At 39.2% G+C, this 24,746-nt stretch overlaps 1 protein-coding gene and 1 pseudogene across 1 annotated transcript; both read right to left on the bottom strand.

Moving 5' to 3' along the window:
- KLF5 (Kruppel like factor 5) lies at nucleotides 1-18,486 on the bottom strand. Its single transcript, XM_023186385.1, has 4 exons — nucleotides 17,688-18,486; nucleotides 14,548-15,421; nucleotides 13,684-13,743; nucleotides 1-1,829 (listed from the first exon to the last, which is right to left on the bottom strand). The coding sequence occupies exons 1-4, from the start codon at nucleotides 17,946-17,948 to the stop codon at nucleotides 1,651-1,653; spliced, it is 1,374 nt and encodes a 457-aa protein (XP_023042153.1). The 5' UTR covers nucleotides 17,949-18,486; the 3' UTR covers nucleotides 1-1,650.
- Nucleotides 18,395-24,746, bottom strand: part of LOC111522026 — a 24,312-nt pseudogene continuing 17,960 nt past the window's right edge.

Here is a 24,746-nt window from a genome sequence, read left to right on the forward strand (position 1 = left end):
TCTTTTAGGCACTTTTTATTTTCCAAAAAAAAATGTCGTTAATATATAAACATCTCATTCTCTCAAAAAATTCTACAACTATACAGCTGTTTGCTCCATTATTTGCATAGGAAATGACCACAATACAAAAATAAGAGGGAAAAAGAAGCAAAACAGCAACCAATTTATGCTTTTCATGTAGGTGTGTTTCCACGTATAAACATTTTGAAGCCTCTTACAAAATTATTTACATCGTTTGTCATCTATTTACATGTTTTAAGAGCAACTTTTCTAACAAACAAAACTATAATTTATCAAGTTATGAAAATTGTCTTCTAAAAAAACTTACTATATTACCACAAAATAAATAAAGATAAACAATATTTTAAAAACAAAATTAAATTTTCATTTCAATTAAGACCCCTTTTGGCATTTTGCTTATTTATTCTGCCCTTTGGTTAACAGCATCAGCATCACATTACTATTTTATATTGCATATATGTAGCACTTGCTTCCTTAAGTTTTCAACATATCATTTATATTTAAAGGCAGACACTGAGTCAGTATTAATAGATTACACTGCACTGTAATTTAGATAAAATTACTGTGTCTCACTGTATATTACATGCATAATCCACATAAATTGTCATTTAACCAACAGTACTGCAGGAGCGAACATCTTGATATATGAAAACTGCATCATCAATTCAACGTTTCGGTACATGAAACTGCATCGTAAATGCAACATTGTCATATGTGAAAACGACATCATAAGTCCTTCTTTTTAAAAATGACATTGCGTTTAGCTTATTGTAAGAGGTTGAACTTCTGTATGTTGTAACTATCTTTAAACTCTTCAGTTTATAATTCATATAAAACGCCTTTTGTATTTAAAATAATCCTATTTTAATCAGTGCATGAAATTTGCTTTTTTAAAGTTCATTTGAATGATTATTCCTTCCCTCTAAAGAAATGATTTTGGTAATGTTAAGAGGTATCTTACCACAAATTCTAACTGTAAGTGTATTTACGGTTATTTTCAAAAGAATTATGACTTTTCCCCAAAAGAATCCTAAAAAACTTGTAATAAACCTATAAAGCTGATTTGCATATTTACAAAATTTTGAATAGCAAATATAGGCAACTCATATATGTATATATTTTTTAAAAACCCACACATTTGTTCAATGGCTATTTGTGAATTGCCAGGTACACTGTATACCTCTAAGGAACTATCTACTATTGAAAAAAACTACTCAATGCCAAGTAAAATCTTGACATACAATCCATTCTTCTTCTGGTGCCTGCCGACTGATTTGTTTACTGTACACTGTCACATTAAATGACGGTGCCTAGGTAAAAATGCTGCACACACTCCCCTCCACCCCCACCCCTTACCCATGTTGAGATGTGGCTGCCTGTCATGAGATGAGATCTGCTTGAATAAAGCCATATACATTACAGCAAGCATTCCAGATTCTTAAAATGACCAAACACTTTGGTATTAATACAATGTATTCCCTGTTTTCTCAAAATATACAAAATATACATTTCCAGTTTTTGTTTTTTTGTTTTTTTTTTTTTAATATATATATATATAGGAACAGTTAGGTTTGTTGTTTGAAAAGGAGCCCAGGGGACCTGGAACGGGTCGGGTCGCATGGGCAGCGCTCAGTTCTGGTGCCTCTTCATGTGCAGGGCCAGGTGGTCGGAGCGCGAGAAACTGCGGTTGCACACCCCGCACTGGAAGGGCTTGGCGCCCGTGTGCTTCCGGTAGTGGCGGGTCAGCTCATCCGATCGCGCGAACCTCCAGTCGCAGCCTTCCCAGGTGCACTTGTATGGCTTTTCACCTGTGACAACGAACAAAGGAGGTGAGGCGGCCTGCTTGTAATGCAAACATCCTAGATAACACTGGAGAAGGAATTTCAAAGAAAAAAAATCTTGGCCAAGCGAAGGAAGGAAAGCTCATGAATTCCATTATGAGTAAATACGTATCAAAGCCACTCAGAGTAAGCTAGTTAAGAGTTATTTCTTATAACCTCCAAGTATTTTTTACCTTATAAAGAAAAAAGCATTTTGTGTACCTTTGAACAACTGAAGAAAAGCAATTTTAGGCAAATGCGAAATGAATCAGTGCCCTTATTTTTATGTACTCTTACACACATAAATCCAGGAAATGACTAGATGAGCCTGAGTGGCTTTATCATTATTGTGCAAATACAGTTTCTATACCAACAAACCCAAATTAAATTATTATAGGACTAATGGCTGTAAGGTGGATGAGGGAGGAAAAAATTCAGAAGCTGTTGCACGAATCACCTATACAATGAATTTCATGTACCACAATTGCTTAACCAGAAACTGGTACTAGATGTTTCTAAATTAGCCAGGCTGAAGCTTGCAGCTCATAAATCAGTTCACTTGAACACATGGCCTCCAAAATGGACTATTAGGGCATTCACTCTTTGAGATTCACACATACCTTCACACCCTCTTTTTGCAGATTGAAGCAAAACATTCTGGTACTGATAACTTCACATTGGTAAAAAGGTCAGACCACGAAACAACTGTAACAACTGTGACATTTGTTGACTTGTATTTAGTTTTCCTTTGTCAAGTGTTGCGCCCAAAATTCATTCTATGAACAATTCGCCAAGCATCTATTATAGGCCAGGAACTGTCCCAAATACTTGCAATACAACGGTTAACAAAATAAAAACGGCTGGCCTCATGGAGCTTACATGTGTAATATACCTCTAAAAGTCTGAAATTGTTCAAACTACCCATTCCATTCGTTCACAGTTCTCTTCCCTTGAGTGGTGAGTTGGTATGTTCCTCCCTCCCATCCTGTAATGTATATTATTTCTAATGCTCTCCAAAGTTTGCCAGCTGTTTAACTTTCAAAACTACTAAATATTCATAATGTAGTCTTAATTCACAGTTGGTGAATGAATCCTACTGGAGATCATGTATTCCAGTAGGAGTAAATACCAAAACGTTCTTTTAGTGAGCATTAACTAGCAGTTCCTACGTTTATGATTTTCTATGAATTTTATTTTTTTGATAAGAATTTGTGAGATAAGTTTGTACATTAAAGTATTACTGGCTTACTGCTGAGTTTTATACCGATACCCTTTTACCTCTTAAACTCCCTTACAAAAATGTTTTCTTCTGAGAGGGAGCAACCTCAGAGTTGCTTTGAACACTTGTTTAGTTCTGACGAAACAGAAACTGCACAACCTTTCTGCCTAATTTAGCAGTATCGTGTTCAGGAAGTTGTAGGATTAACCAAGTCAGTCTAAACTTTAAAAGACCCTGTCCTCATCAACTGAGATTTCTATAATCTGTGGTTAATATTTTCGTTGTCCTGATAACCACTCTGACTCTCAGACAAAATTCCATAGGGACAAAGAAGAAAGTGCCAAAACAGACCACATGAAAGTGGCGCCAATTTCCTTCCCTTCAGATTTCACCTGCATTTCCCATGGTATGGAACTGCTGTGCCATACTTCCTCTCTTCTCTCCTCTGCCTCTGACTCAGATAGTTTTGGTTTTAATTCCCTTTCTGATTCCTATCAATCCACTTTAAAAACACACATCTCAATTCTAGAAGGTTTTTTCCTCCCCTCATAGTAAACTCGAACCAGAAATTTAACCTAAGACATTCAAGCCTTTTATGAAACAAAGTATAAATCACGTTCTCCCACTTACAGTCACATAAAATATTTGATATATAAAAATATTTTAACACCAGTAGTAAATACAGATATCACATTTATAGATGTAAATCATCACAAAAAATAATTTTACACAGTACTATTAGTTTTTGTTACCTGTGAAAAATAAACCACAGAAACAAACATATTGGTTGAATACTTTACTGTCATTTAATGGAAAGAAAAAGCTATTTCTGATGTCTGAGACAAGGAAAAAAAATCCTATAGTGCTCCCAATTTTAAAAGAAATCATTCTAGTCTTTTGAATTTCATAATTAAATAGCAGAACTGAGTTTTCGGAGTTTATGCAAGAAACAAGGGACACTAGACTCTTTTTGTTCACTATTTTTATTGGCTATGAAGCAATAAACTGCACCAGTATTTTTTAAAGTTTACTTTATTGATTGCTTGAAATACGGTAGCCATTAAAGTTTCTAAAACATTGGGGATTTTGCTCTCAATTTATGCACATCTATAGATTATTCAGCCAAGAATACTACCAGTGTCTGGAATGTTAGTTACTGGGGCCAAGTCTTACCATAAAAGTAGGGACAACTATCCCCCACTTGGGGCAGTTTCTATGGGATTTGTTCAAGTGTCAACACCGTTCAAGGAAAACATCGTAGAGGAAGCTGGTACCCAATTTCTGGCCAAACAGCAGACTTGGGCCTTTCTTCCTCAGCCAGAAACACTATGCACAGTACTTCTGGGAAACCAAACTGACTTCCTTTAAGTTATATTTCAACAGGATAGAGCTTTCAAAAGTTTAATTGGATTTTTACAGAATCTCTTTCCAATACCACCAATTTAAAATATTTAGTTAAGCTCTTTCAACATCAACTGTATTTTTAAGTTCTCATGCTGTTAACGTGAAACTTTCCAAAGGCAAAAAGAAAAAAGTAACAAGTTTGTACAGCACAGAAAACAAGCTCCAACTTTATCTCAAAGTATGTGTTTTCTCATTCTGTTTTTAAATTACAGGAGTATTTTGCTAGAATCTCTAATCTTTGAAAACTATGTTCAAGTTAAACATACATACTATCCATGCAGATAAAGTCATTAACATACTTTACAAAAATGTTAAGCAGAAACATTACCAGTAAAAGGAAAAGGGAGCAGGCACCAGCAGCCATGGAGCACATACTCCAGAGCGAGGTACTTCTCATTCTCTCGCTTCCTCACAATAACCCCGTGAGTTAGAAGCAAAACGATGAGCCCCACATTAAGAATCCCGATCTGCCACTTTTCCTTAATGTCCCACTTAAATCTTCCATTAGCAAACACTAATACACTCTCTTTGAATGATTTAAGGAACACATACATATTGTTCAAATTTATTTCCATATTCTAAAGGCACTTGTGAAGGTCAGCCAAGGAATGGCTTAATGGAATCACAGCAGGCCTTGCACCCCAGATGATCTGAAACACAGGGCACAACTTGGCAGAGCCAGCCTCTGTGGGACCTGCAGGGTCCTGAGCACTGTTCAGTCAGGTATTGGCAATTCTCAGGTATCACCTAACATCTAACAATAGCTCCTTTCCCCCAGGGTAACTGAATTTCAGTGGGTTAGTGGAACATGTTTGTAAGCCATTGTAAAAATCCTCAGCAACAAACTGAAAATTGTCTTTTTTCCCCCCTCTGAACAGATTTTAAAATGACTTCTGAACCTATCACACTGGAATGGGAAGTTTCTCTGCTCTACTGAACACATTCAATAGACTCATACCAAGGCCTTACCCTAAAATGTTCTAGATTCTTCTAACGAAAGAACAAAAATCACTGATGGAAATATTTATCTTAAAAGTTATTTTAGATAATTTTTTTTAAGTTTATTGCAGCAAATTTGCACATTGGTTTCCTTCCTGGTGACTAAAAGACAACTCAATTATCTGATGAAAGCTAAAATACCATGAGAATTAAAGTCACTGTTTATTAGTAAAGGTGTAACCTGTACTAAATGCCTTGCAAAACACAAATCAGACTTAGTTTCTGGCCTCAAAGAACTTAAAAATCTGTATCTTGTTCTGGGAACCTAAACAATGTAAACTTTTAAAGTAGAATAAATTATTTCAACCTAATCTAAACACTTAGAACTTAAGAGTCCTTGAAGCTCAAAATGAGCTCTTATTTCAAGAGAAAAATATTTTCATGCAATTCAATAATAATTAGATTTTTCCCATCATTTGAGACTTACGAAATTTAGTCTCTGAAACAGGCTATTAGATTTGCTTCTAAAAACCAAAAGGGAAAAAAATAAGAAACACTTATTAAAGAAATTCATAGGAAAATGATTTAGATATCTAAGAAAAGAGATAGAGTAGGATGATTTTAGCTCACTATGCCGGTAATTTTCCATCCAAACACCTTCTATTAAAACTCATTGTCACAGATTTCCTATACTTGGAACCGAAGGTCCATATCAAAGATTAGTATGATTAGCATTTGTAAATGCATCTAATTATTTACCAGATAACACCATCAATATTGTGCCCATTCATCCTAGGGAAGCCGATTGCCAAAAACGAAAAACAAAAAACAAAAACAATGAAAGAAAAATTCCTTTCCCTTTCTCCTCAATTCATGTTTATCACTTTCTTTAAAATCCGATACCTCACCCCTTCTAGAAAGCCTCTGAACAGGCCAGGAGAGATCATTTCACTTTTCTGTATCCCCATCACTTAAATTTCTGTTGAGCTATCGATTTGCACCTGCACATATACTGCTTTAGGAAGGCTTCGAATAGTTGTATGTTGCCTCCTTAACTAGCTTTTAAAGTTCTTCAGGGGCAAAGACTATCTTCTATTCCTGCTGTAATGCCACACTTTCCCTAACGCATCTTGAAAACAACTCAGTTATTCTGATTAATGAAAAGGAGGGAAGGCATAAAAGGTTCTTGTGAGGCTGTCAGCTTTTTCTTCTTCTGTGGACCCTCCTGCAGCAGGGCTTTGCCTGGCTTCGCCCTGCCTAGGACCACTGAGGGTAATCTGATAATACGCTTTTAGGTGAGAACCATGTTTTGAGCCTCTTCCGGAGAAAATAATCAGAATCAGTTATTGTCCATTCTGAAGTTACACAGGGATAAATAAACTCTGTATAAACCAATTTTCTTACGTAGAACTGGACTGGACTTCAGGAAAGCCAAGACATACTAGAGCCCTAGTGCTGGTCAAAGGCAGTGAGGGGACTTCTCCCAGGGTCAGAAAGCGCTGATCTGCCAAACCCAAAGAGGGAATGGGTGGGAACACGATGTCAGGGGTTACACTTACAGTCTACATCCTAGCAGATGTTTGGAATGCTCCTGAACTACTGCTACTTCTCCTCAGGGTTCCCAGCAAACATTATGAAGACTATCCCCTGTCATTAATAGAGTTAATAAAATGAAATACCAATTCTTCAAGTCTCCAGACAACGAGACAACACTCGGATTCACTTTCTTATTATAGGAGTTCACACTGACGTTAAAAAGTGTCGAAGAATTTCACCCTTTTTTTTGGAAGCAAAACAGAAAAATCCTCTATTTTCATTTTTTCCCAGTATGGAATGAGTACTAGATAACCTTCCCTTTAATTTGCACTTCACATGGTGACCCTGACTAGTAGGTCTCCTCCAACTCGTAAAGGTTTACCTTTTCATAAAGTAGCCAAAAATAAATTTATTCTTCTGTATAGATATTTTTTGGTAAAAAGTTACCTACTGTGTCCTTCTAAAACTGTAACTTATCCTTAGTAAGAGTTGTTTGAGATCTTTGAATATAAATAATACTGGCTAACAGACTAGGAATGCTGCTACGGAGATACTTGTACTAAAGTAGGATATTATTTCTAATCTTTCACCAGAAACGATGTAGGTCATCAAGTAAACAGCTACTACATTCTATAGGACCAAAAATATCTGCCAAATTCTTGGGTGACGGTATTACTATTTTTTAAAAACATTACTCTCTACTTTTAAGACTAATTATTTCTATCTCCACTCCAGCAATTCTATTTGGTCTATTTATGAACGATCTTCTCCCACTAGGTTAAGAATAAAAGGGCAAGAAGAGATTATTCGTATTTGGAATCTCCACAAAACCAGTAAAAAATATTTGCTGAATCAAATTATACTTCTTAACCTTTGATAAGCTTTATCATCTCTAAACAATGTTTAATCAATTTCCTATGTAAATGTTTTTCAGATGAAAGAACAAGTCCTAAAAGCAAAGTTTAATCTTCCCAGTGAGTCATTAAAAAGAAATTGCTTCTAAGAGCTTTCATGCTCATAAATACCTTTCCTGGGGTCTGAACCAGCAAGTCTCTTAAGCTACTACTTTAAAAAAAAAATTATGTTTGAAATTATCAATACAGACAATAAATTTCAAAGCTGCAAATGAAAAAATTGAAAAGAATGAAAAGAATGTTTAATAAAATCTAATCTAACACAAATGTGATACTTCCTCTGAAATACTTTTCAAATAGAGACTCAAAAAATCATTGAGCCCTAAATCTCTTCCTGAAAAAAGTTTTGCCTGGGTTACCTCTACCAATAAAACAGGTTACATGTGTAACCACTATTGATATATTTTTCGATTCACATTGTAAGATCTCCATCTATTAAGGCCCAAAGTGAAAACCTTTGTATACAGTTTTCCTAAAAAGCCTTTTACCCTGTTCCCACAGTTCCACAAAAAAAAAAAAAAAAAAAAGAAGAGTAACTAATGTTCAGAACATTGAATGTTCCTTTTAATAAGTACCTGCAATGAAAATATCTTTATTGTCAATATGATCAATTATTATTATTTTATTTTTTTGAGACAGAGTCTCGCTCTGTTGTCCAGGCTGGAGTGCAGTGACATGATCTCAGCTCACCGCAACCTCTGCCTCCCGGGTTCGAACGAGTCTACTGCATCAGCCTCCCACGTAGCTGGGATTATAGGCGTGAGACACCATGCCCAGCTAATTTTTGTATTTTTAGTAGAGACGGGGTTTCACTATGTTCGTCAGGCTGGTCTTGAACCCCTGAACTCAGGTGATCCACCTGCTCGGCCTCCCAAAGAGCTGGGATTACAGGTGTGAGCCACCAGGCCCAGCCAAATATTAGCGAGATTTTAAAATCAAAAGCTATACTTAATATATTCCATGAAAAATGACTTTGGAGCAAAGACCTAGAAAGGAAATTTTTTTTTTTTTGAAATGGAGTCTCACTCCGTAGCCCAGGCTGGAGTGCAGTGGCATGATCTCAGCTCACCGCAACCTCTACCTCCTGGGTTCAAGCGAGTATCTTGCCTCAGCCTCCTGAGTAACTGGGACTACAGGCATGTGCCACCACGTTTGGCTAATTTTTGTATTTTAAGTGGAGATGGGGTTTCACCATGTTGGCCAGGCTGGTCTCGAACCCCCCTGAGCTCAGGTGATCCACCTGCCTCGGCCTCCCAAGTGCTAGAATTACAGGTGTGAGCCACTGCGCCACGCTCTAGAAAAGAAATTCATACCTAAGGATTTTTTAGTACCCAAACTGAAACTCAATATATTCAGCAGCAAATCTCAAGTAGAGATTTATATAAACTACACCTAATAACATCTTACCACACATGTCAGTAGGCAATAAAGTCTTCTGCAAAAGACAGTAAGGCAGAAAATGGGAATGTAACCCCTTTACAAACCAGGCTTCCACTAAAAAGTCTTTCCAGGACTTAATGTGGAACTCTTTCCTAAACAGGGAATCTTGAACACAGTGCTTTAAGAGTCCATTTTGTGAGCCAGGCACAGTGGCTCACGCCTGTAATCCCAGCACTTTGGGAGGCCAAGGCGGGTGGATCACCTAGCTCAGGAGTTCAAGACCAGCCTGGCCAACATGGTGAAACCCCGTCTGTACTAAAAATACAAAAATTAGCCAGGCATGGTGGCAGGCACCTGTAATCCCAACTACTTGGGAGGGTGAGGGAGGAGAATCGCTTGAACCCAGGAGGTGGAGGTTGCAGTGAGCCGAGATCACACCATTGAACTCCAGCCTGGGGACAAGAGCGAGACTTCATCTCACAAAAAAAGAAAGAGTCCATTTTGTGTTCCTATGTTATTTGCACAATGTTTCCATTTTCTCTTACAGGCATGTTTCAAATTGTCCTTTTCCACTGTCAATCTCCAGTAAACCACTCTGGGATCACTTAGTATACACAGAATAGCCAGTACATGGAGTCTGGGTCTGAGGAATACTTGAGCCAAGTGTGCGTGTTGTTCAAAGACTTTTTTTGTACAAATGCTAATTTCCTGCCCTGTTCCAGATAGCTGAAACTGGGGTAAAAAAAAAATCGAGAAACGTTATCGTACCCTGATTTCCCAACAGCTTTAGCATATTCTCTAAGGTTAAGTGCATATCCACGCACGTGAAGAGACCTGCTAGGACTTCAAACATTCTGTGTTGAGTTCATGGCTTACTTTTTCAGAATGTTTTCTCCAGAAAGAACTTTTTAAATTTCTACAAATTTTTGTTTGAAGATACAGTCAATATTTTTTCCTACTGATTTTAACTTCCTTCTTTCGGCCTCAAACCTTTGCAAACTTGACATTATTTTAAATATTCATTATGATATTAAAGGAAAAAGTAAGGTATGTGAGCATGTAATACTGGTTGCAATAGACAGTGTATCAGTCAGGTTGATTTATAAAGACAAAAGAGTATGTGACTCTTAGGTACTTGGGAGCAACTTTAGAGTGATGGCAATGTGTTCCACCCCTTGTAGACACCATGAGGCATATAAATTTCAGTAGAAAGTTCATTTAAATGCCGTTAAAAGTACAAGTATTTTGAATTGGAAATATACCACTCATTGACATTGTTGCCTAGAAGCAGCCATAATTATTTCTCACCAAAGGCATAAATGTATACACACACATATTACAAATAACACATGCAAACATCCACATCTATAAGGGGTGTTGCTACAGGGCTTATGCTATATTATGTATGTACAGATATAAATAAACATAATTATTCTTTAGAAGCAAATTATGTTTCCAGTATTGTCTAATCACACAAAGAAGATAGAACTTTGTATTATTTATATGCGATGTCCTGATAAAGAAATCAAAGTATATGAACTTAGAAGACTTGAATGCCATATACTTCTGGTTTAAGAAACTGATATCATCTACTCTGTCATCTCAGATTATGTAAAAAGTTCTGTTTTGTTAAGACTATTATTTGCTTAGGTTCAATTTGCAACTCAAGTTAAAGAAGCATTTACAATCTGAAAATCCAGAAGTAATTAAACTCAGATGTAGGCTGTTTTCATTGCTTAAATTATTTTTAAAACATAAGGTAACTTGACATTTTAAAGCAATTACAATTATTTTCCAAAGAAATGCTAGGGTGCTTCACATTCTGCCTGTAAAACGGCAATCATTTAAAGAGTATTTTATGTCATCAAATACAACTGTTGTGTGGTTTTTAAAGTCCTCTGATAAATGGTCCAAGAGGGAGGAGGAGGAGGACAGAAAGAAAACCAAAAAAAGCTATTATATAAGAGAAGTAATTTAGAAAAACTGTTCTAACTGTTCCACCTGGGCCTTAAAGGGAAGAAAAAAAGAAAAAAACACCTTTGCTGGCTTCAGATACATTAATTTAAAAACAACAGGCGGGCATGGGTGGGGAGGATGCAATGAGAGAACAGGTCATTTTAAAAGGCATTGTCTAGAAACTAGAAATGAGGAGAAAACAACCTCAATGCTCTATGATTACCCAAGAACAGGTTTAGCCAGATGAACAAGTCTGCTACAAACCCTCCCCAAGGCATTTGTAAGACTATCAAACAAAACTTTATTAAACTGGATTACATGTTCTCATTCATTAGATGTTGAAGGCCACAATGTTTATGGTCAGGTGAAAAAGCTGATGCAAGGGACCCAAACCAGGCCTTCTTTTTAGTCTGTTTTTATTAGTACAAGCACTGTTAAGACCATCCACGATTAAATGTATTTGCCAGAAGGTCAAGTTCCTGAATCGCAGGTATAAGCATTCAGGGCACTAAACCCTGACAGGGGGTGAAAGGCTATTCAGATATGGGTTTGACTACATCCCTGCAATAAGTAGTTAATTACATCGTTATATGCAATTGTGCTCTTTTATGAGGAGACTTTAACCCCATGAAAATGTGTTCCCTCCTATCTCTCGTTTCAAGGACTTCCAAGACAAAAAAACAGTTCAAATGTCTTTATATTTCTATTTATATTCTGTAAAAGGACATTTTGGTATTACTATATGGAATATTTTACTGGCACTTGTCATTTGTATCTTGAAAACTTTTAAGTTGGAGTTTTTATAACATGCTTAATTCACTTGTGTTTAACTATAAAAATTTCTACCTTGGGCTGCTTATGAAGGATCCTTCCTCTTACGTAATCAGTTTGTCTCTATGCAAAAACCTCAGGCCAAAACAGCCCGCTCGTTTCATAGATAAATACATAAGATGTCTTTTCCTTAAAAGCAGTTTCTCAGAAAGCCCTGGAATCTACTACACTGTCATCAGATTTTAATAAGTAGTGTTTATCACTGGGATATCAAGCAATGCTTCCTAACATGCATACAAAATGTCTGCAACCATATTCCTCTTAGGGCTCTATCTCAGCACTGACCTTTGTTCAAAGGCTTTTACTTTTTAATGCAGCAGTTAGAGATAACTACTTCATTTATCAAAACTCAATTTCCATAGTAACATCTAGCCTGGGGAGATTCAAGTCCTCACACTAATCCAACAACCCATTCAAAGGAACTGTTGAATACTTTGGTTTCCATAGCAATGATGGAATAATACATTTTGCTAGGTCATTGCTTTTATTAGCAAACTTATTCTTTGAACTTTAGGTAAGGCTGTATTTATTGAGGGGAAAAAACAATCACTTTATGTAAGTTCTTTCCTTTAGGGCTGCTCTTTTAAGAAAATCGCAGTTAGTAACCACCTATATATTTGAAAATATTTGGAGTATTTGGGGGCTTTAAAGTATGCCACCTGGTTTCATCTTAAAATGGCTTCTGATATAATTTTAAAATGTAAAAGCTCTTAAAAGTGCTGATTGGGCGCAGTGGCTCCCTCCTGTAATTCCAGCACTTTGGGAGGCCAAGGCAGAGAGGTCAGGAGTTTGAGACCAGCCTGGCCAACATGGTGAAACTCCATCTCTACTAGAAATACAAAAATCAGCTGGGCGTGGTCGTGGGGGCCTGTAATCCCAGCTGCTCAGGAGGCTGAGGCAGGAGAATCGCTGGAACCCGGGAGGCAGGGGTTGCAGTGAGCTGAGACCACAACACTGCACTACAGTCTGGTGACAGACCAACACTCAGTCTCAAAAAAAGTGACTGCAAATACAAAAGTAGAGGGGCTAAACTTAAAAGCACAAGTAAACAACAATGAAATGTAAGCTAGAATAAAGACGAAGTCTCTCATACATACCAAGTTTGGGCTGGGGCTTCTAACCCATTTCTGACCACCTGATTTTAACACTGCAATTTCAGCCCTACCTTTCATCAAGCACAGAAAACATACTAAACACAGATATTTTAACCTAGAGGTGAAACTAAAGATAATGTTTTCACCAATTATGCTGTACACGCTCAATGGGAAAATTTTTAAGAGTTTAAAATGGCTTTCTCGGAGCAAAATTATGTGTTACGGAAGAAAATGAGTTTTTTTTTTTTTTCTTCAAAACACTGCCATTACAAGTTTTAAAATCCACTAGTACACATCGTTGTTTACGTTTTTGGGTAATCAATTCTATGAGTGGTGACAGGGCAAGAAGGCCTTAGTGAGGGAACACCACTGGCCTTCCTGGAACCAGATTTCTCATGGAACCGAATTCTGAGTCAGGCCCGTGCTGAAAAGGTAGGCTATTTATTTAAAAAAAAAAAAAAAAAAAAAAGTTGACAGAAGAAGAGATCAAACACGTGTTAGCTTTTAAAAGGATGAATACCACTTACACTATTTACACAACTCACAGAATTAACAAGAAAATTACATACCAGTGTGAGTCCTCAGGTGAGCTTTTAAATGAGAAGACTTTGTATAAACTTTTGTGCAACCTAAAATAAAGGAGAACAGCATGTCATTTTGGAGATCCTTTTGAAATCTTTACATTTGATGATTCAGTGTTTAAAATCTGGCTTTAAAGAAGAAATCTCTCATGCTAGATGAGATTATTTGAAGCTTCAGATTTAAAAGTTTTAAAGAGTCCTCCCCCATCACCCCGTTAAAGGCATAAAGTGATTTGTTTTATGCATCACTTTAACAGGAAAGAATGCAGATAATCAAGACAAACTACAAATGGAAAATTTGTGTTTATATTCCAGTAGGTGCTGTACTTCCGTAATTTAAGAGCTACTATATATTTTTTGGAAAATTTTAATGGCTCTAGAGCTGACAATGCTAAGCCATTATCCAAGATGACTGTAATTTTCTGTACTCCCACATTTGTTTATTCATTTAGCACGTCATGCCATATCATGTATCAAAGTCAATAAATTTTGTCATGTATTAATCATAAACTAGCTTTCCCAGTAACTTGTAGATACATTCCATGTATTGTCTTCAATTTATACTTTGGGCCATGTATCTCATTCAAAGCTGAGCTTATGTTCACATGCTATCAAAACCATTCTTAAATCTATCCTGTAGACAGTCTTGTACCTACCATCGCGCTAGCTGCCTACAACCTCCACTACCAAACCTTATTTTCCCCTACCCTACTTTAATCTCTTTCTGGGGCACTTTTTTAGAATTAAAAACTGCAATTTATTCAATTGCCATTTTAAAGGCACACGCGCGCGCGCACACACACACACACACACACACACACACTGATGCTTCAACCAGGTAAGAGCACATACCAGGGTAATCGCAGTAGTGGATGCGTCGTTTCTCCAAATCGGGATTACTCCTTCTATTGTATCTGACAGGTTGGATGTTTTGTGAGTTAACTGGCAGGGTGGTGGGTAAATTTGGATTGTGAATTGCCAGTTTAGAAGCAATTGTAGCAGCATAGGATGGAGGTGGGGTTAAATTCTGGAGCATCTCTGCTTGTCTATCTGGGCTTCCAGGCTCTGAGCTTGGTGGTGACGGGGGAAAATAAGTGGCCTGTTGTGGAAGAAACTGACTTGGCATTGTGTATGTGCAAGGGGGCATGCCCTGGAATTGTTTCACTGCAGTCTGCGGAACAGCAGAGGTGTGTGTGTTAAGGCCTGCCATGGCAGCTGACATAGAAACATTAAGAGTGTCCATTGCTGCTGTCTGGTTTGTAGAACTGGGCATATCTAGATCCGGTGTATTCAGTAGCTGGTACAGGTGGCCCTGCTGGGGAGGGACAGAAAGATGAAGATCTGGTGTAGGAAGTTCTTGTTTGATGAAAATATTGTTCACCTCTGGAGCTGCGGTCTGGTGTGAGCTGAATATACTGGTGAACTCAGGGAGGGCCTGGGTCGGGGCCGGAGGAGGGGCAGTCGTTTCACTCTGGTGGCTGAAAATGGCAACAGGTTCTGTCTTGATGTGTGTTACGCACGGTCTCTGGGATTTGTAGAGGCCAGTTCTCAGGTGAGTGATGTCAGGGAGGAAGACGTTCATGTTGATACTGTAAGGTAACCCTTCAGTGTCAGTGAAGAACTGGTCTACGACTGAGGCACTGTCTCGTCTATACTTTTTATGCTCTGGAATTATAGGAACTGGAGGAAGCTGAGGTGTCAGATACTTCTCCATTTCACATCTTGTCTAAAAAAGAAGAGATACAAACATGCATAATCCACCTGATTCACCATCTCGGGAAGGATAAACAATCGGCGCCTACTAAAAATTCCCCCAATCCCTGTGTAAGGTACTAGGGCAAACTCCTCAGTGTTGCTTATAAACATACCAGGCTTATTTTGTCGATTGTGTAATAATTGGTTGACCAAAACCTTATGAAACTGTGTAACTGGTAAAACTGGTCCCCCAATCACCCCCAAAAGTGAAAGACGCAAATCAAGAAAAAAAAAGAAAGCAAACTGAAAACATTCCTTTCTGATGCAATAACAAGGTATCACCCCTGTACAAGCAGGATTCCCTGCTCCATTACACAGTGAAATTCGCAATTAGAGTACACTATTGAAATGTTGCCAAACTACCTCAATTCTGTTTAAGTCATAAACATTAAAAAGCGTGTTTTTTGCTTTGTTTTGTTTTTTTACAGAAAAAAACTATGCAAACCTTTAAAATATTGCAAAAGTTTCTTTGCTTGGCTAGACACTTCAAAAGTAATATAAAAAATATTCTTTGGCTACTTCTGTGTCTTTTCTTGTTTACAGTTCAATGAGAAATACAATGTTCTAAGCAAAACCTTGTATCCACTGAAACAAAACAATTTCACATTCAATATTTGATCTAAATGTTGATTTTAATCAGCAGATCCTGTAATTGGTTAATATGATAATGAAATGTTCCTATTCATACCCCTATCTAAAACAGATCTTTAATTACCTAGGGGAAAATCACTCCCTCGCTAGAGTGCTGCTAAGGAGCCCGTGGGTGGGGAGGCTGCTGTATCCCTAGCACAGTCATCAGCAAAACATTTATCATGTCCTCCTCAGTGGGCCAATGCTACATTCCCCCCTACTCTGTAAAAAGCTCAGTCATCCCTTATCTTCTTGTGCCTCCAGAGCAGAAAACTGACAAACTGAAATAACCAAATACTTTTCAAACGATGATCTCTTTTCTAGGCTTTTAAATTAGCTTGTAACAAGTCGCCTTCAGCCTTTTCCAGCTATCTTCTCTCCTAGTATAACTTAAGCCTACATTTTTTAACACTGAAAAAGGAAATTTCGAAAGATAAGAAAACCAACTAGATGGAATGGCGCATAGAACTATTAGCTTGGCACCTTAATCGGTAAATAAGACAGTCATTTTCTGCTACTACTTCATTTCCAATGCGTTTCATCTCGGACCTTGGTGTGGATCCGGACGGGGTTTCCCGGATAGACACGATTTAAAAATAAAAATGAACGCTCTCATCATGTGAGTCACATCTCTGACAAACGCCACTGCCCTCTCACAGCAGGACCCTGACAGACTCCACGGAGTAGGCGCTGGGTAGCAAACATACGATACGCCAAAGGGCTACTAAATGAAGTGTCTTGAAATAAACTGAACTAAACCCTTTCGTGCACTGCGCTCCCGCGGCGGTTAGTGGTTTCTGATTTTAGCTCTTCCAGCTGTTTGCATGTGGGTATGTTTCCAATTTTTTTTTCCTTGGGACAGGCTAAAAGTCCCGGGAAGTTTTTTTCTGGGCTATATGACTCCCTGCGTGGGCGAAAGAAACAGGCGGTTGCTCTAATTCGGCTGCTGGGCAAGTGTAAAAGCCAACTGCCAGCTTTCAACGCGGCTCCGGGAGGAAATTTACGCGCACACGAAGAAAACAACACCCCTACTCTTTTTTTTTTTTAAGGAAAAATAAGCGTTCCAACACAACCTTAGCTTTCCTAACTCTTATCTTCCAAACGCGGCCCGCGATCGCTTCTAAAGCAGGTTGAGCCACCGGCTATGAAATCTTGAGCAACCTCTCCCCAGCACCCCAATTGGTGTTTCTACTTAACCCGAGACGATGGGGATGGGGGTAGCTCCAATGCCTTGGCACTGGGGAGCGGTAAAGGTGAAGACGTAATTTAAGTAAAACTGAGCGTAAGGTACAAGGTTTCGTCCGTCAAGTGTAAGAAAAACAACTAAGGTGCGCGTGAGCACCCAGTTCCCTCCCTCTGATCTCTCCCAGGCCAAGCCGCCGGGGCAGATTCCCCGACATCCTTCCCACCCCCGACCCCTCATTTACTCTCAGCGAAACGCGGGGCCCCGGCCAGGCGTGCAGGGCGGGGCTGCCCACCCAGCACCGGCTCCGGTGCGCCCCGACGCACGCCCCAGCCTGGAGCGGCCCCTGTCGCCCGCGCGTCGCAGCGACGGGACACGCCCGGGCCCGGGAGTGCAGCGGTGGGAGGGGAGCGGCTCTTCCTACCTGGACTAGCTCCTCGGGAGGCAGCCGCGGGCCGGCGGTGGGCGGCTGGGCCGGCTGCGGGGCCTGCGCGGGCGCGGGCTGCGCCTGCGAGCGGTGGTGCCCGTGCTTCAGCTCCTCGCCGGGGAAGAGCGCCGCGTCGCGGGCCGGATTTGCGGCGCCCAGCACTGGCTTGAGCTGCGCGAACACAGGCTCGTCCTGCGGCGCCGGCGGCTGGGGCACGGGTCCCAGGCGGGCGCTCATGCTCAGCACCCGCGTAGCCATGGGCTCTCGGGAGCGCGGCTCCTGGCGCGGGTCGGGCGCACTTCCCACCTCGCCCACCCTGGCTTGGGGCGGCGAGTTCAGTGCGGGGCTGCGGTCGGAGGAGGGGAGAGGTTTCGGGTGGACCCCTCAGACAGCGGCAGGCAGTTTTCGAAGGCGCGCACGAAAAGCAAAACTCTTCCGCTCTTCCACACGTAAACGCCAACGTCCTACGGGCGGCCACTTTCTCCCGCCCCGCCCCACTGCGCTCTCAGGCTCTCCAGAGCCCGCTCCCGCCACCGCCGACCTCAGCGAGAGAACTGCGAGCGCGCGTACCTGCCCCACGACTACTGACACTTGACGCCCGCCTCTATTTCACCCAACTCCGGGGGGGCGGGGCCCGCTCGCCTGATTGGCAGCGCCGCCGCGAATCCCGAGGCCCCGAGGCCGGCCGGGCCTGAGCGGCCAGCCTATGAGCAGGGAAAGAGGCAGCCAGGGCCCCGCCTCCGCCGGCCCGACCGCACCCCTCTCGGGCCACGAGCTTCGCGCGCAGGGCGGCCGCGCAGTTTGTACACAACTTCTCTGACAGATTGGGCTGGCGGAGCTGGGGGCGGAGGGAAGTAGCGGAGCGGGTGGAATCTGGGAAGAGGGGGAATTAGGGTGGAGACGCGGAGGGAGAGCTCTTCGCACTGTTCTCTGCCAGGATTAGGAAGAAAAAGAGTATTGCACGTCTTAGGTGTTGTGCAAGGACCTGAAACTCAAAAGCTGAAACCCAGAAGGCAGCTAGGTGGGGGCGCTGAGGCTTTTAGAGATTTGTCTAATGAGTGTGTACTTTTAAATATCCAAAATATACCTCTCTTTAGCAGAAAACTAGGGGCGGTGTGATAAACAAATTTAAAACAGCTCTTGTCTCATGTATCTTTAGCAGTGACTGTATCCATTTAACAAGGCAAATTCAGAATGCCTGAATAAAAGATTTGATGGCAAGCGTTATTTTCAAATCCTCGCATAAAAGCCTGGGTTTTTCCCACTCTTTCAGGATTTTAATTGCTAGACGTTTTCCCACACATTTGTACCTCCTATCCGTGTGTGGGGAGGAGGGCTTGGGCCGTATGAATTTTGAAGTTTCTAATATTTAAGCCATGTTGATTCTAGCCGAAGCATGGAATCTAATTTAAGCACGACTGGCTCAAATGTGTACTTAAATAGACATTACATCTTTGACTTATTTTTGCTAGCACTGTATGTTCAAAAAATGGACTTTAATATTTACAAAACAGAAACCTAGCACATTTACCTCACATTGTGGCACCTTTTCCTACGAAGAGACATCCAGAAAGCCACAAACATAGACACATAGACACTGAAAACTGGGAATCCAAATTTGTTGGAAGGTAATAGCCAAATATATTACCATCCATTTACTATGTTGTTATAATGGGAGGGTGAATTTTTGCCAGCAATCACCTAAGGAAACCACTTCCCTTAATCCTTAATGTTCTTGTACATGATTTTATCTGGCTTATTGGGAGGACGGAACAATAAACTGCAATAAAAATGCTTGTGATATTACTACAAATGTACATACGTTGACAGCACAATATACCATTAGACAGTTTTACATATACAACAGCCTACTTACCCCTTCAGAGTAAAACAGCTTTAAAAAAAAGTCTTTGAAAAAAACGTTCACTTCAAAGAGCATATCTATCAAAGGTATGGATCTCATTTTCAATGGGTAGAAAATTAATAAGCACATAAAGAAATGTATTTATTATTAGAAAATATAAAATTATGCTGTAAACTAGGTTTTCCTCCTTTTCCTTCTCTTCCTGTTGATACATGATTCATTTCTATAACTGTGATCACTGCCTTCAGAGAATGACTGATGACTACTTTCATGTTACCAAAGTATTATTTAATAAGTGCTTTTGCAAGTTTTTCTCTAACCAAACAGCCCCATGCTGTCCACCTTCATCTTTAAAAAGCTGTCTTGCTTTTCTCTAATATCAAACCGATCATGTAATTAATTAGCTTAGAAACAGATTATAGAATTAGGATGGGATTTAATGTAACTCTTTTAAAAAATTGAGCTCTGAAAGATTTTTAGTTACTTAATTCTGATAACATCAAACCTAAATGTGGTGTAGATAATTCTTAATAGAACTTTTGTGCTCTTGTAACTTTAAGCTAAATCTAACTTAGATTTAATACATTTGGTAGCTGTATCTTAATGTGCTTTTAAACCTATCTAGACCTTTCCTTTTGTCTTTCTTTTTACGAGAGCTTCAGTGGCCTGGTATTTCCATCTAAGTTTTCACTGCAATAAAATCCCTGTATTTTACTGGAAATGCTTCTATAATTTCACACCACTTTTTAACATGCTTTCATTTACAAAAGCTTTTTCATTGCAAAAAAAGAAAAAAACCACACAACTAATATTGTTTTTAATATTTTTAGTTTTGTTAATTGTTTCATATTTCCACTTTTCATAATGAATATAGATATGAAGCTAGCGTTGGGGTTCTTATAGTAACTGAATATATTCCTTTTTGCTCCAATACAGTAGCACCTTTTAAAATTTCATTTCAGGCATAAAGAGTCATGAAATAGGGCTGCCACTTTTAAGTAACAGTTTCTCTGAAATGCCCTGCTCTGCAATCTCACAGAAAATAACTAGCTTAGCACTGTACAATAGTACGGAAATTGGAAAGTAATCCTTTTCGGAGACATTTGCCATGTGATTCTGAACATATAAAGAACATGTTCAACCAAGCTTCCCTGCTGTTGCTTTTAACATAAATGCTACAGCTGCAAACGTGTTTCATCGACTTAGTAAAAAGGGTTAAAACTTGATAAATATTTTTCAAATGTTCCAGGTTCTACATTGGCATGAAGCCAGACAGAGTGAATGGACAGATCCTCAATTACTTTGAACTTTCTAGTTCTTTGCATTCCTTCCCGCTTAGTAGTGCTGTACCATTAGGGAAGATGGGAGAAAACAAAAAACAAATGTCAGGTTTCAGAAATCAATTAGCGGCCTGGCAGTGGTGTGTTAAGTGAACTGTGCCAAAACAGGGGATTCTGAGGGAATGAAATAAAAATGTTGAGTACTCAAGTTAGGTAGGAGGGTAAGCATAGAAGCAGTGTGCATGCTTAAGTCCTTAGTCACTGGGCAACACAGATTTAGTCTTAGAATAAACCATAAGTGTCACTATCTTTACGGGAATAAATACGGATGAATATGCGGGGGCTGAACAGGCATTCAGTGATGGGGGAGGGGGTTTGAAGGAGGCAGTGGAAAAAAATAGATAAATAGCTTCTGAATGATGAGATGAGGGAAATATGAAGCTATCACTAGGGCAATGTTCACACAACGACATGGCAAAAGGAATATCTAAATTCAGTTGTTTGGCAAATCTAAATTCAGTTGTTTGGCGAACAACTGAAATGTCAGAGAGAGCTCGAAATTAAGAGGTATAGAGTATCACAGCCAATAAAACTGTATTCACTTCGAGTAGAAAAATATTCATAGAATATTTATTTCTGCTAAATCGGTATCAAATTGCCAAGTGATCTTGGGCCACAGAAAAAAGAACAAGAATAAACATGAAAAATAAAGTTTTATACGGGAGCACACTCTTCTCTAGGGTAAGATTATTTAATTAAAGTGATTGTTTGGTAGTCATTGATTGTCCACCCCTGTTAGAATCTGTATCAGTGAAAACTTAAAACTATTGTAATTATTGTCCTCTCTAACATTTCACATCTGTAGTCTTTGTATTTTTTCATTAATGGCAACCACTTAAAGCCACACATCAGAAAAAAGTAATTAAGGAAATAGCCTGATAAATAGAAGCTTCAACTGAGATTAGTTGGAATTTAAAGCATTTTGACTCAAAAGATTACGAGACGAGAAAGAAGATGCTCTGTTCATTGCTTTTGTGATGAAAAAATATGTAATTTAAATGACTAAATACATCTATTTATATTAATTAAAATTATGTCTTAAGACAACAACTTAATATTTTATTTTTGTATGTCTCTTGCCTCCAGTTCTTAAGAAATTACATTTTATATTTCAGTTTGGATTTTTAAACATGTTCTTCTTAAAATATTTCATAAAACTCCCTTTATGCACTTATTCCTAAGGATACTATAATTTATCTAACCTAATTTTAAAACTCTACTAATAACCAAAAAACAGGAGAGTTTTACCTTTTGGAGAGACTGGGATTGCTTTTTCCACCTTGTTAGTATAATAAGTAGACAAAAGTGACATAAATATAAATGCCTGGAACCAAGTTATAGGCCAAGCATATTGTAGCTTAAACTGTACAGTATTTAAATTTTGACTCGAAACATGATAGGCAAGGTTAAGAGAAAGGTCTGAGCTAAAGTGGTTACACCAAACAATCTTTTAGAACATTAGGGAGGTCTCATCATCAGCATCACAATGGGCAGTGTTTTGAGCCAATTGCTGTTCATGTGATGACAAAAGCTGTAATGGTACTAGGCTGTGGGGAACACCCTGTGAATGCTCAAATGAACTGTGTGTGCATGGGTCACACGGAAATACTCTTTTAGATGTTGATTTATAGATGAAGTGTGTAAAAGTTGTGCCTAAGTGCAATGCGAGTTCTTCTTGTGTAAACTTTACAACTTTGGAGAAGGGCAATTTGACAATAAGTATGAAAAAGGCTAAAATGTAAATAACTTTGAAAATGATAGATAATTCCTCTTCTAGGAAAGGTGTATATGTGTGTGTGTATATATATATCTGTATGTGTGTATATATATACATGCCTGGCCCACCATACACATGGTGGCATGGTGGCTGGCCCAAAATTATATATAAAGATATATGTGTGTATATATATATACCTGTATGTGTGTGTGTTTATATAGACACACACACACATATATCTTTATATATAAAATTGGGCCAGGCATGGTGGCTCACACCTATAATCCCAGCCCTTTGGGAGGCTAAGGTGGGAGGATTGCTTGAGGCCAGGAGCTGGAGACCAGCTTGAGCAACGTAGTGAGACCCCTATCTCTACAAAAATGTTTAAAATGAATCAGGCATGGTGATGTATGCAGGTAGTCCCAGCTACTTGGAAGGCTGAGGTAGGAGGATTGCTTGAGCCCAGAAGTTCGAGGTTACTGTGAGCTATGATCACACCACTGCACTGCAGTCCAGCCTGGGTGACAGAGCAAGACCCTGTCTCAAATAATAATAATTAATTTAAATAAAAATAAAATTGGAAATAACCTAGGTTAGGTGTCCAACAATAGGGGAGTAGTTAAGCAATACATCCATACCATGGCTACTGTTATGCTACCAAAAAGTTGAGTAGTTGGAAAAAAAGGGGGGAAATTCATATTATTAAGGAATATTTAGTGACACAGGAAAACATTCATGCTATGTGTAGTGAAAGAAAGGAGTTTTATCAGTATGTACCCACAAAGATGAAAAGAAAATACCAAACATGGATGTGTTTTGGTGGCGTTCATTGGATGGTTAAATTATAGGTCACTGCTGGGCACGGTGGCTCACGCCTATAATCCCAAAGGGAGGCCAACATGGGTGGATCACCTGAGGTCAAGAGTTCAAAACCAGCCTGGCCAACATGGGGAAACCCCGTCCCTACTGAAAATACAAAAATTAGCCGGGCATGGTGATGTGCGCCTGTAATCCCAGCTACTCAGGAGACTGAGACAGGAGAATCACTTGAACCTGGGAGGCAGAAGTTGCAGTGAGCCGAGATTGCGCCACTGTACTCCATCCTGGGCGACAGAGCAAGACTCCATCTAAAAAAAAAAAAAAAATTATGGGTCGTTATTCACTTCTGGATACTTTTCAGTATTTTCTAGATTTTCTACAATTGCTATGTATTCCATTTGTAATCAGAATAAATATTTTAAATGAAAACATAAATATTACCTTCCTACAGCTAAGGGGTAATTGGAACTATAGTAGGTGATGATCAAATGATTTTCCATTTGAAGCCAGTAAAGTGTAGCTACAACTTGCAAATACTCTGTACTGGGAAAACATGTAAGCTTTCTCAACCAAGCTGATAGGTTTTCAGGAATTTCACTGCAGAATGAAGAAGCTGAAGAGAGATTACAAAGGGGAGTCTGAAGTTCAAAAGGGATAATATAGGGAATGTCTGAAATGTAAATATACTTTAATTCATTTCCTAAGTGATCAGCAAGACTTCCTCTACAATTATTTTTACTCTGTTATTTTGGGTATCTCATTTTACTTTGTTGCTCTGTTTTCTCATATTAAGTAAAATAGGCTGTTTACACTATTTTGACAAAATGCAGACTCTTAAAACCAGGTAAAGTTTATATGCATCTTTAAAGAGGCGTTTGTGTTTGGTTTTTTAAATTCTAAAATACTCACATAGAAGATTTGGCATGAAATAGTTTCAAATGGGATGTTACCTTTCTCTTTCTCTCTCTCTCTTTTTTTTTTTTTTTTTTTTTGAGACAGGGTCTTGCTCTGTTGCTTAGGCTGGAGTGCAGTGATGCAAACATGGCTTACTGCAGCTCCAACCTCCTGGGTTCAAGTGATCCTCCCACCTCAGCTTCTCCAGTAGGTGGGGCCACAGGCCCCACCATGTCAAACTAAATTTTTTAATTTTTTGTAGAAACGGGGTTTCTCCATGTGGCCCAGGATGGTCTCGAACTTCTGCACTCAAGCAATCCTCCTGCCTCAGCCTCCGAAAGTTCTGAGATTACAGGCTTGAGCCACCATGCCCAGCTCATACTATTGCTTCTCTAAGAGCCTTGTTCTCTTTTCTGGAACAT

Source organism: Piliocolobus tephrosceles, chromosome X (genome assembly GCF_002776525.5).
Source record: "Piliocolobus tephrosceles isolate RC106 chromosome X, ASM277652v3, whole genome shotgun sequence".
In the NCBI taxonomy this organism is placed as follows: domain Eukaryota; kingdom Metazoa; phylum Chordata; class Mammalia; order Primates; family Cercopithecidae; genus Piliocolobus; species Piliocolobus tephrosceles.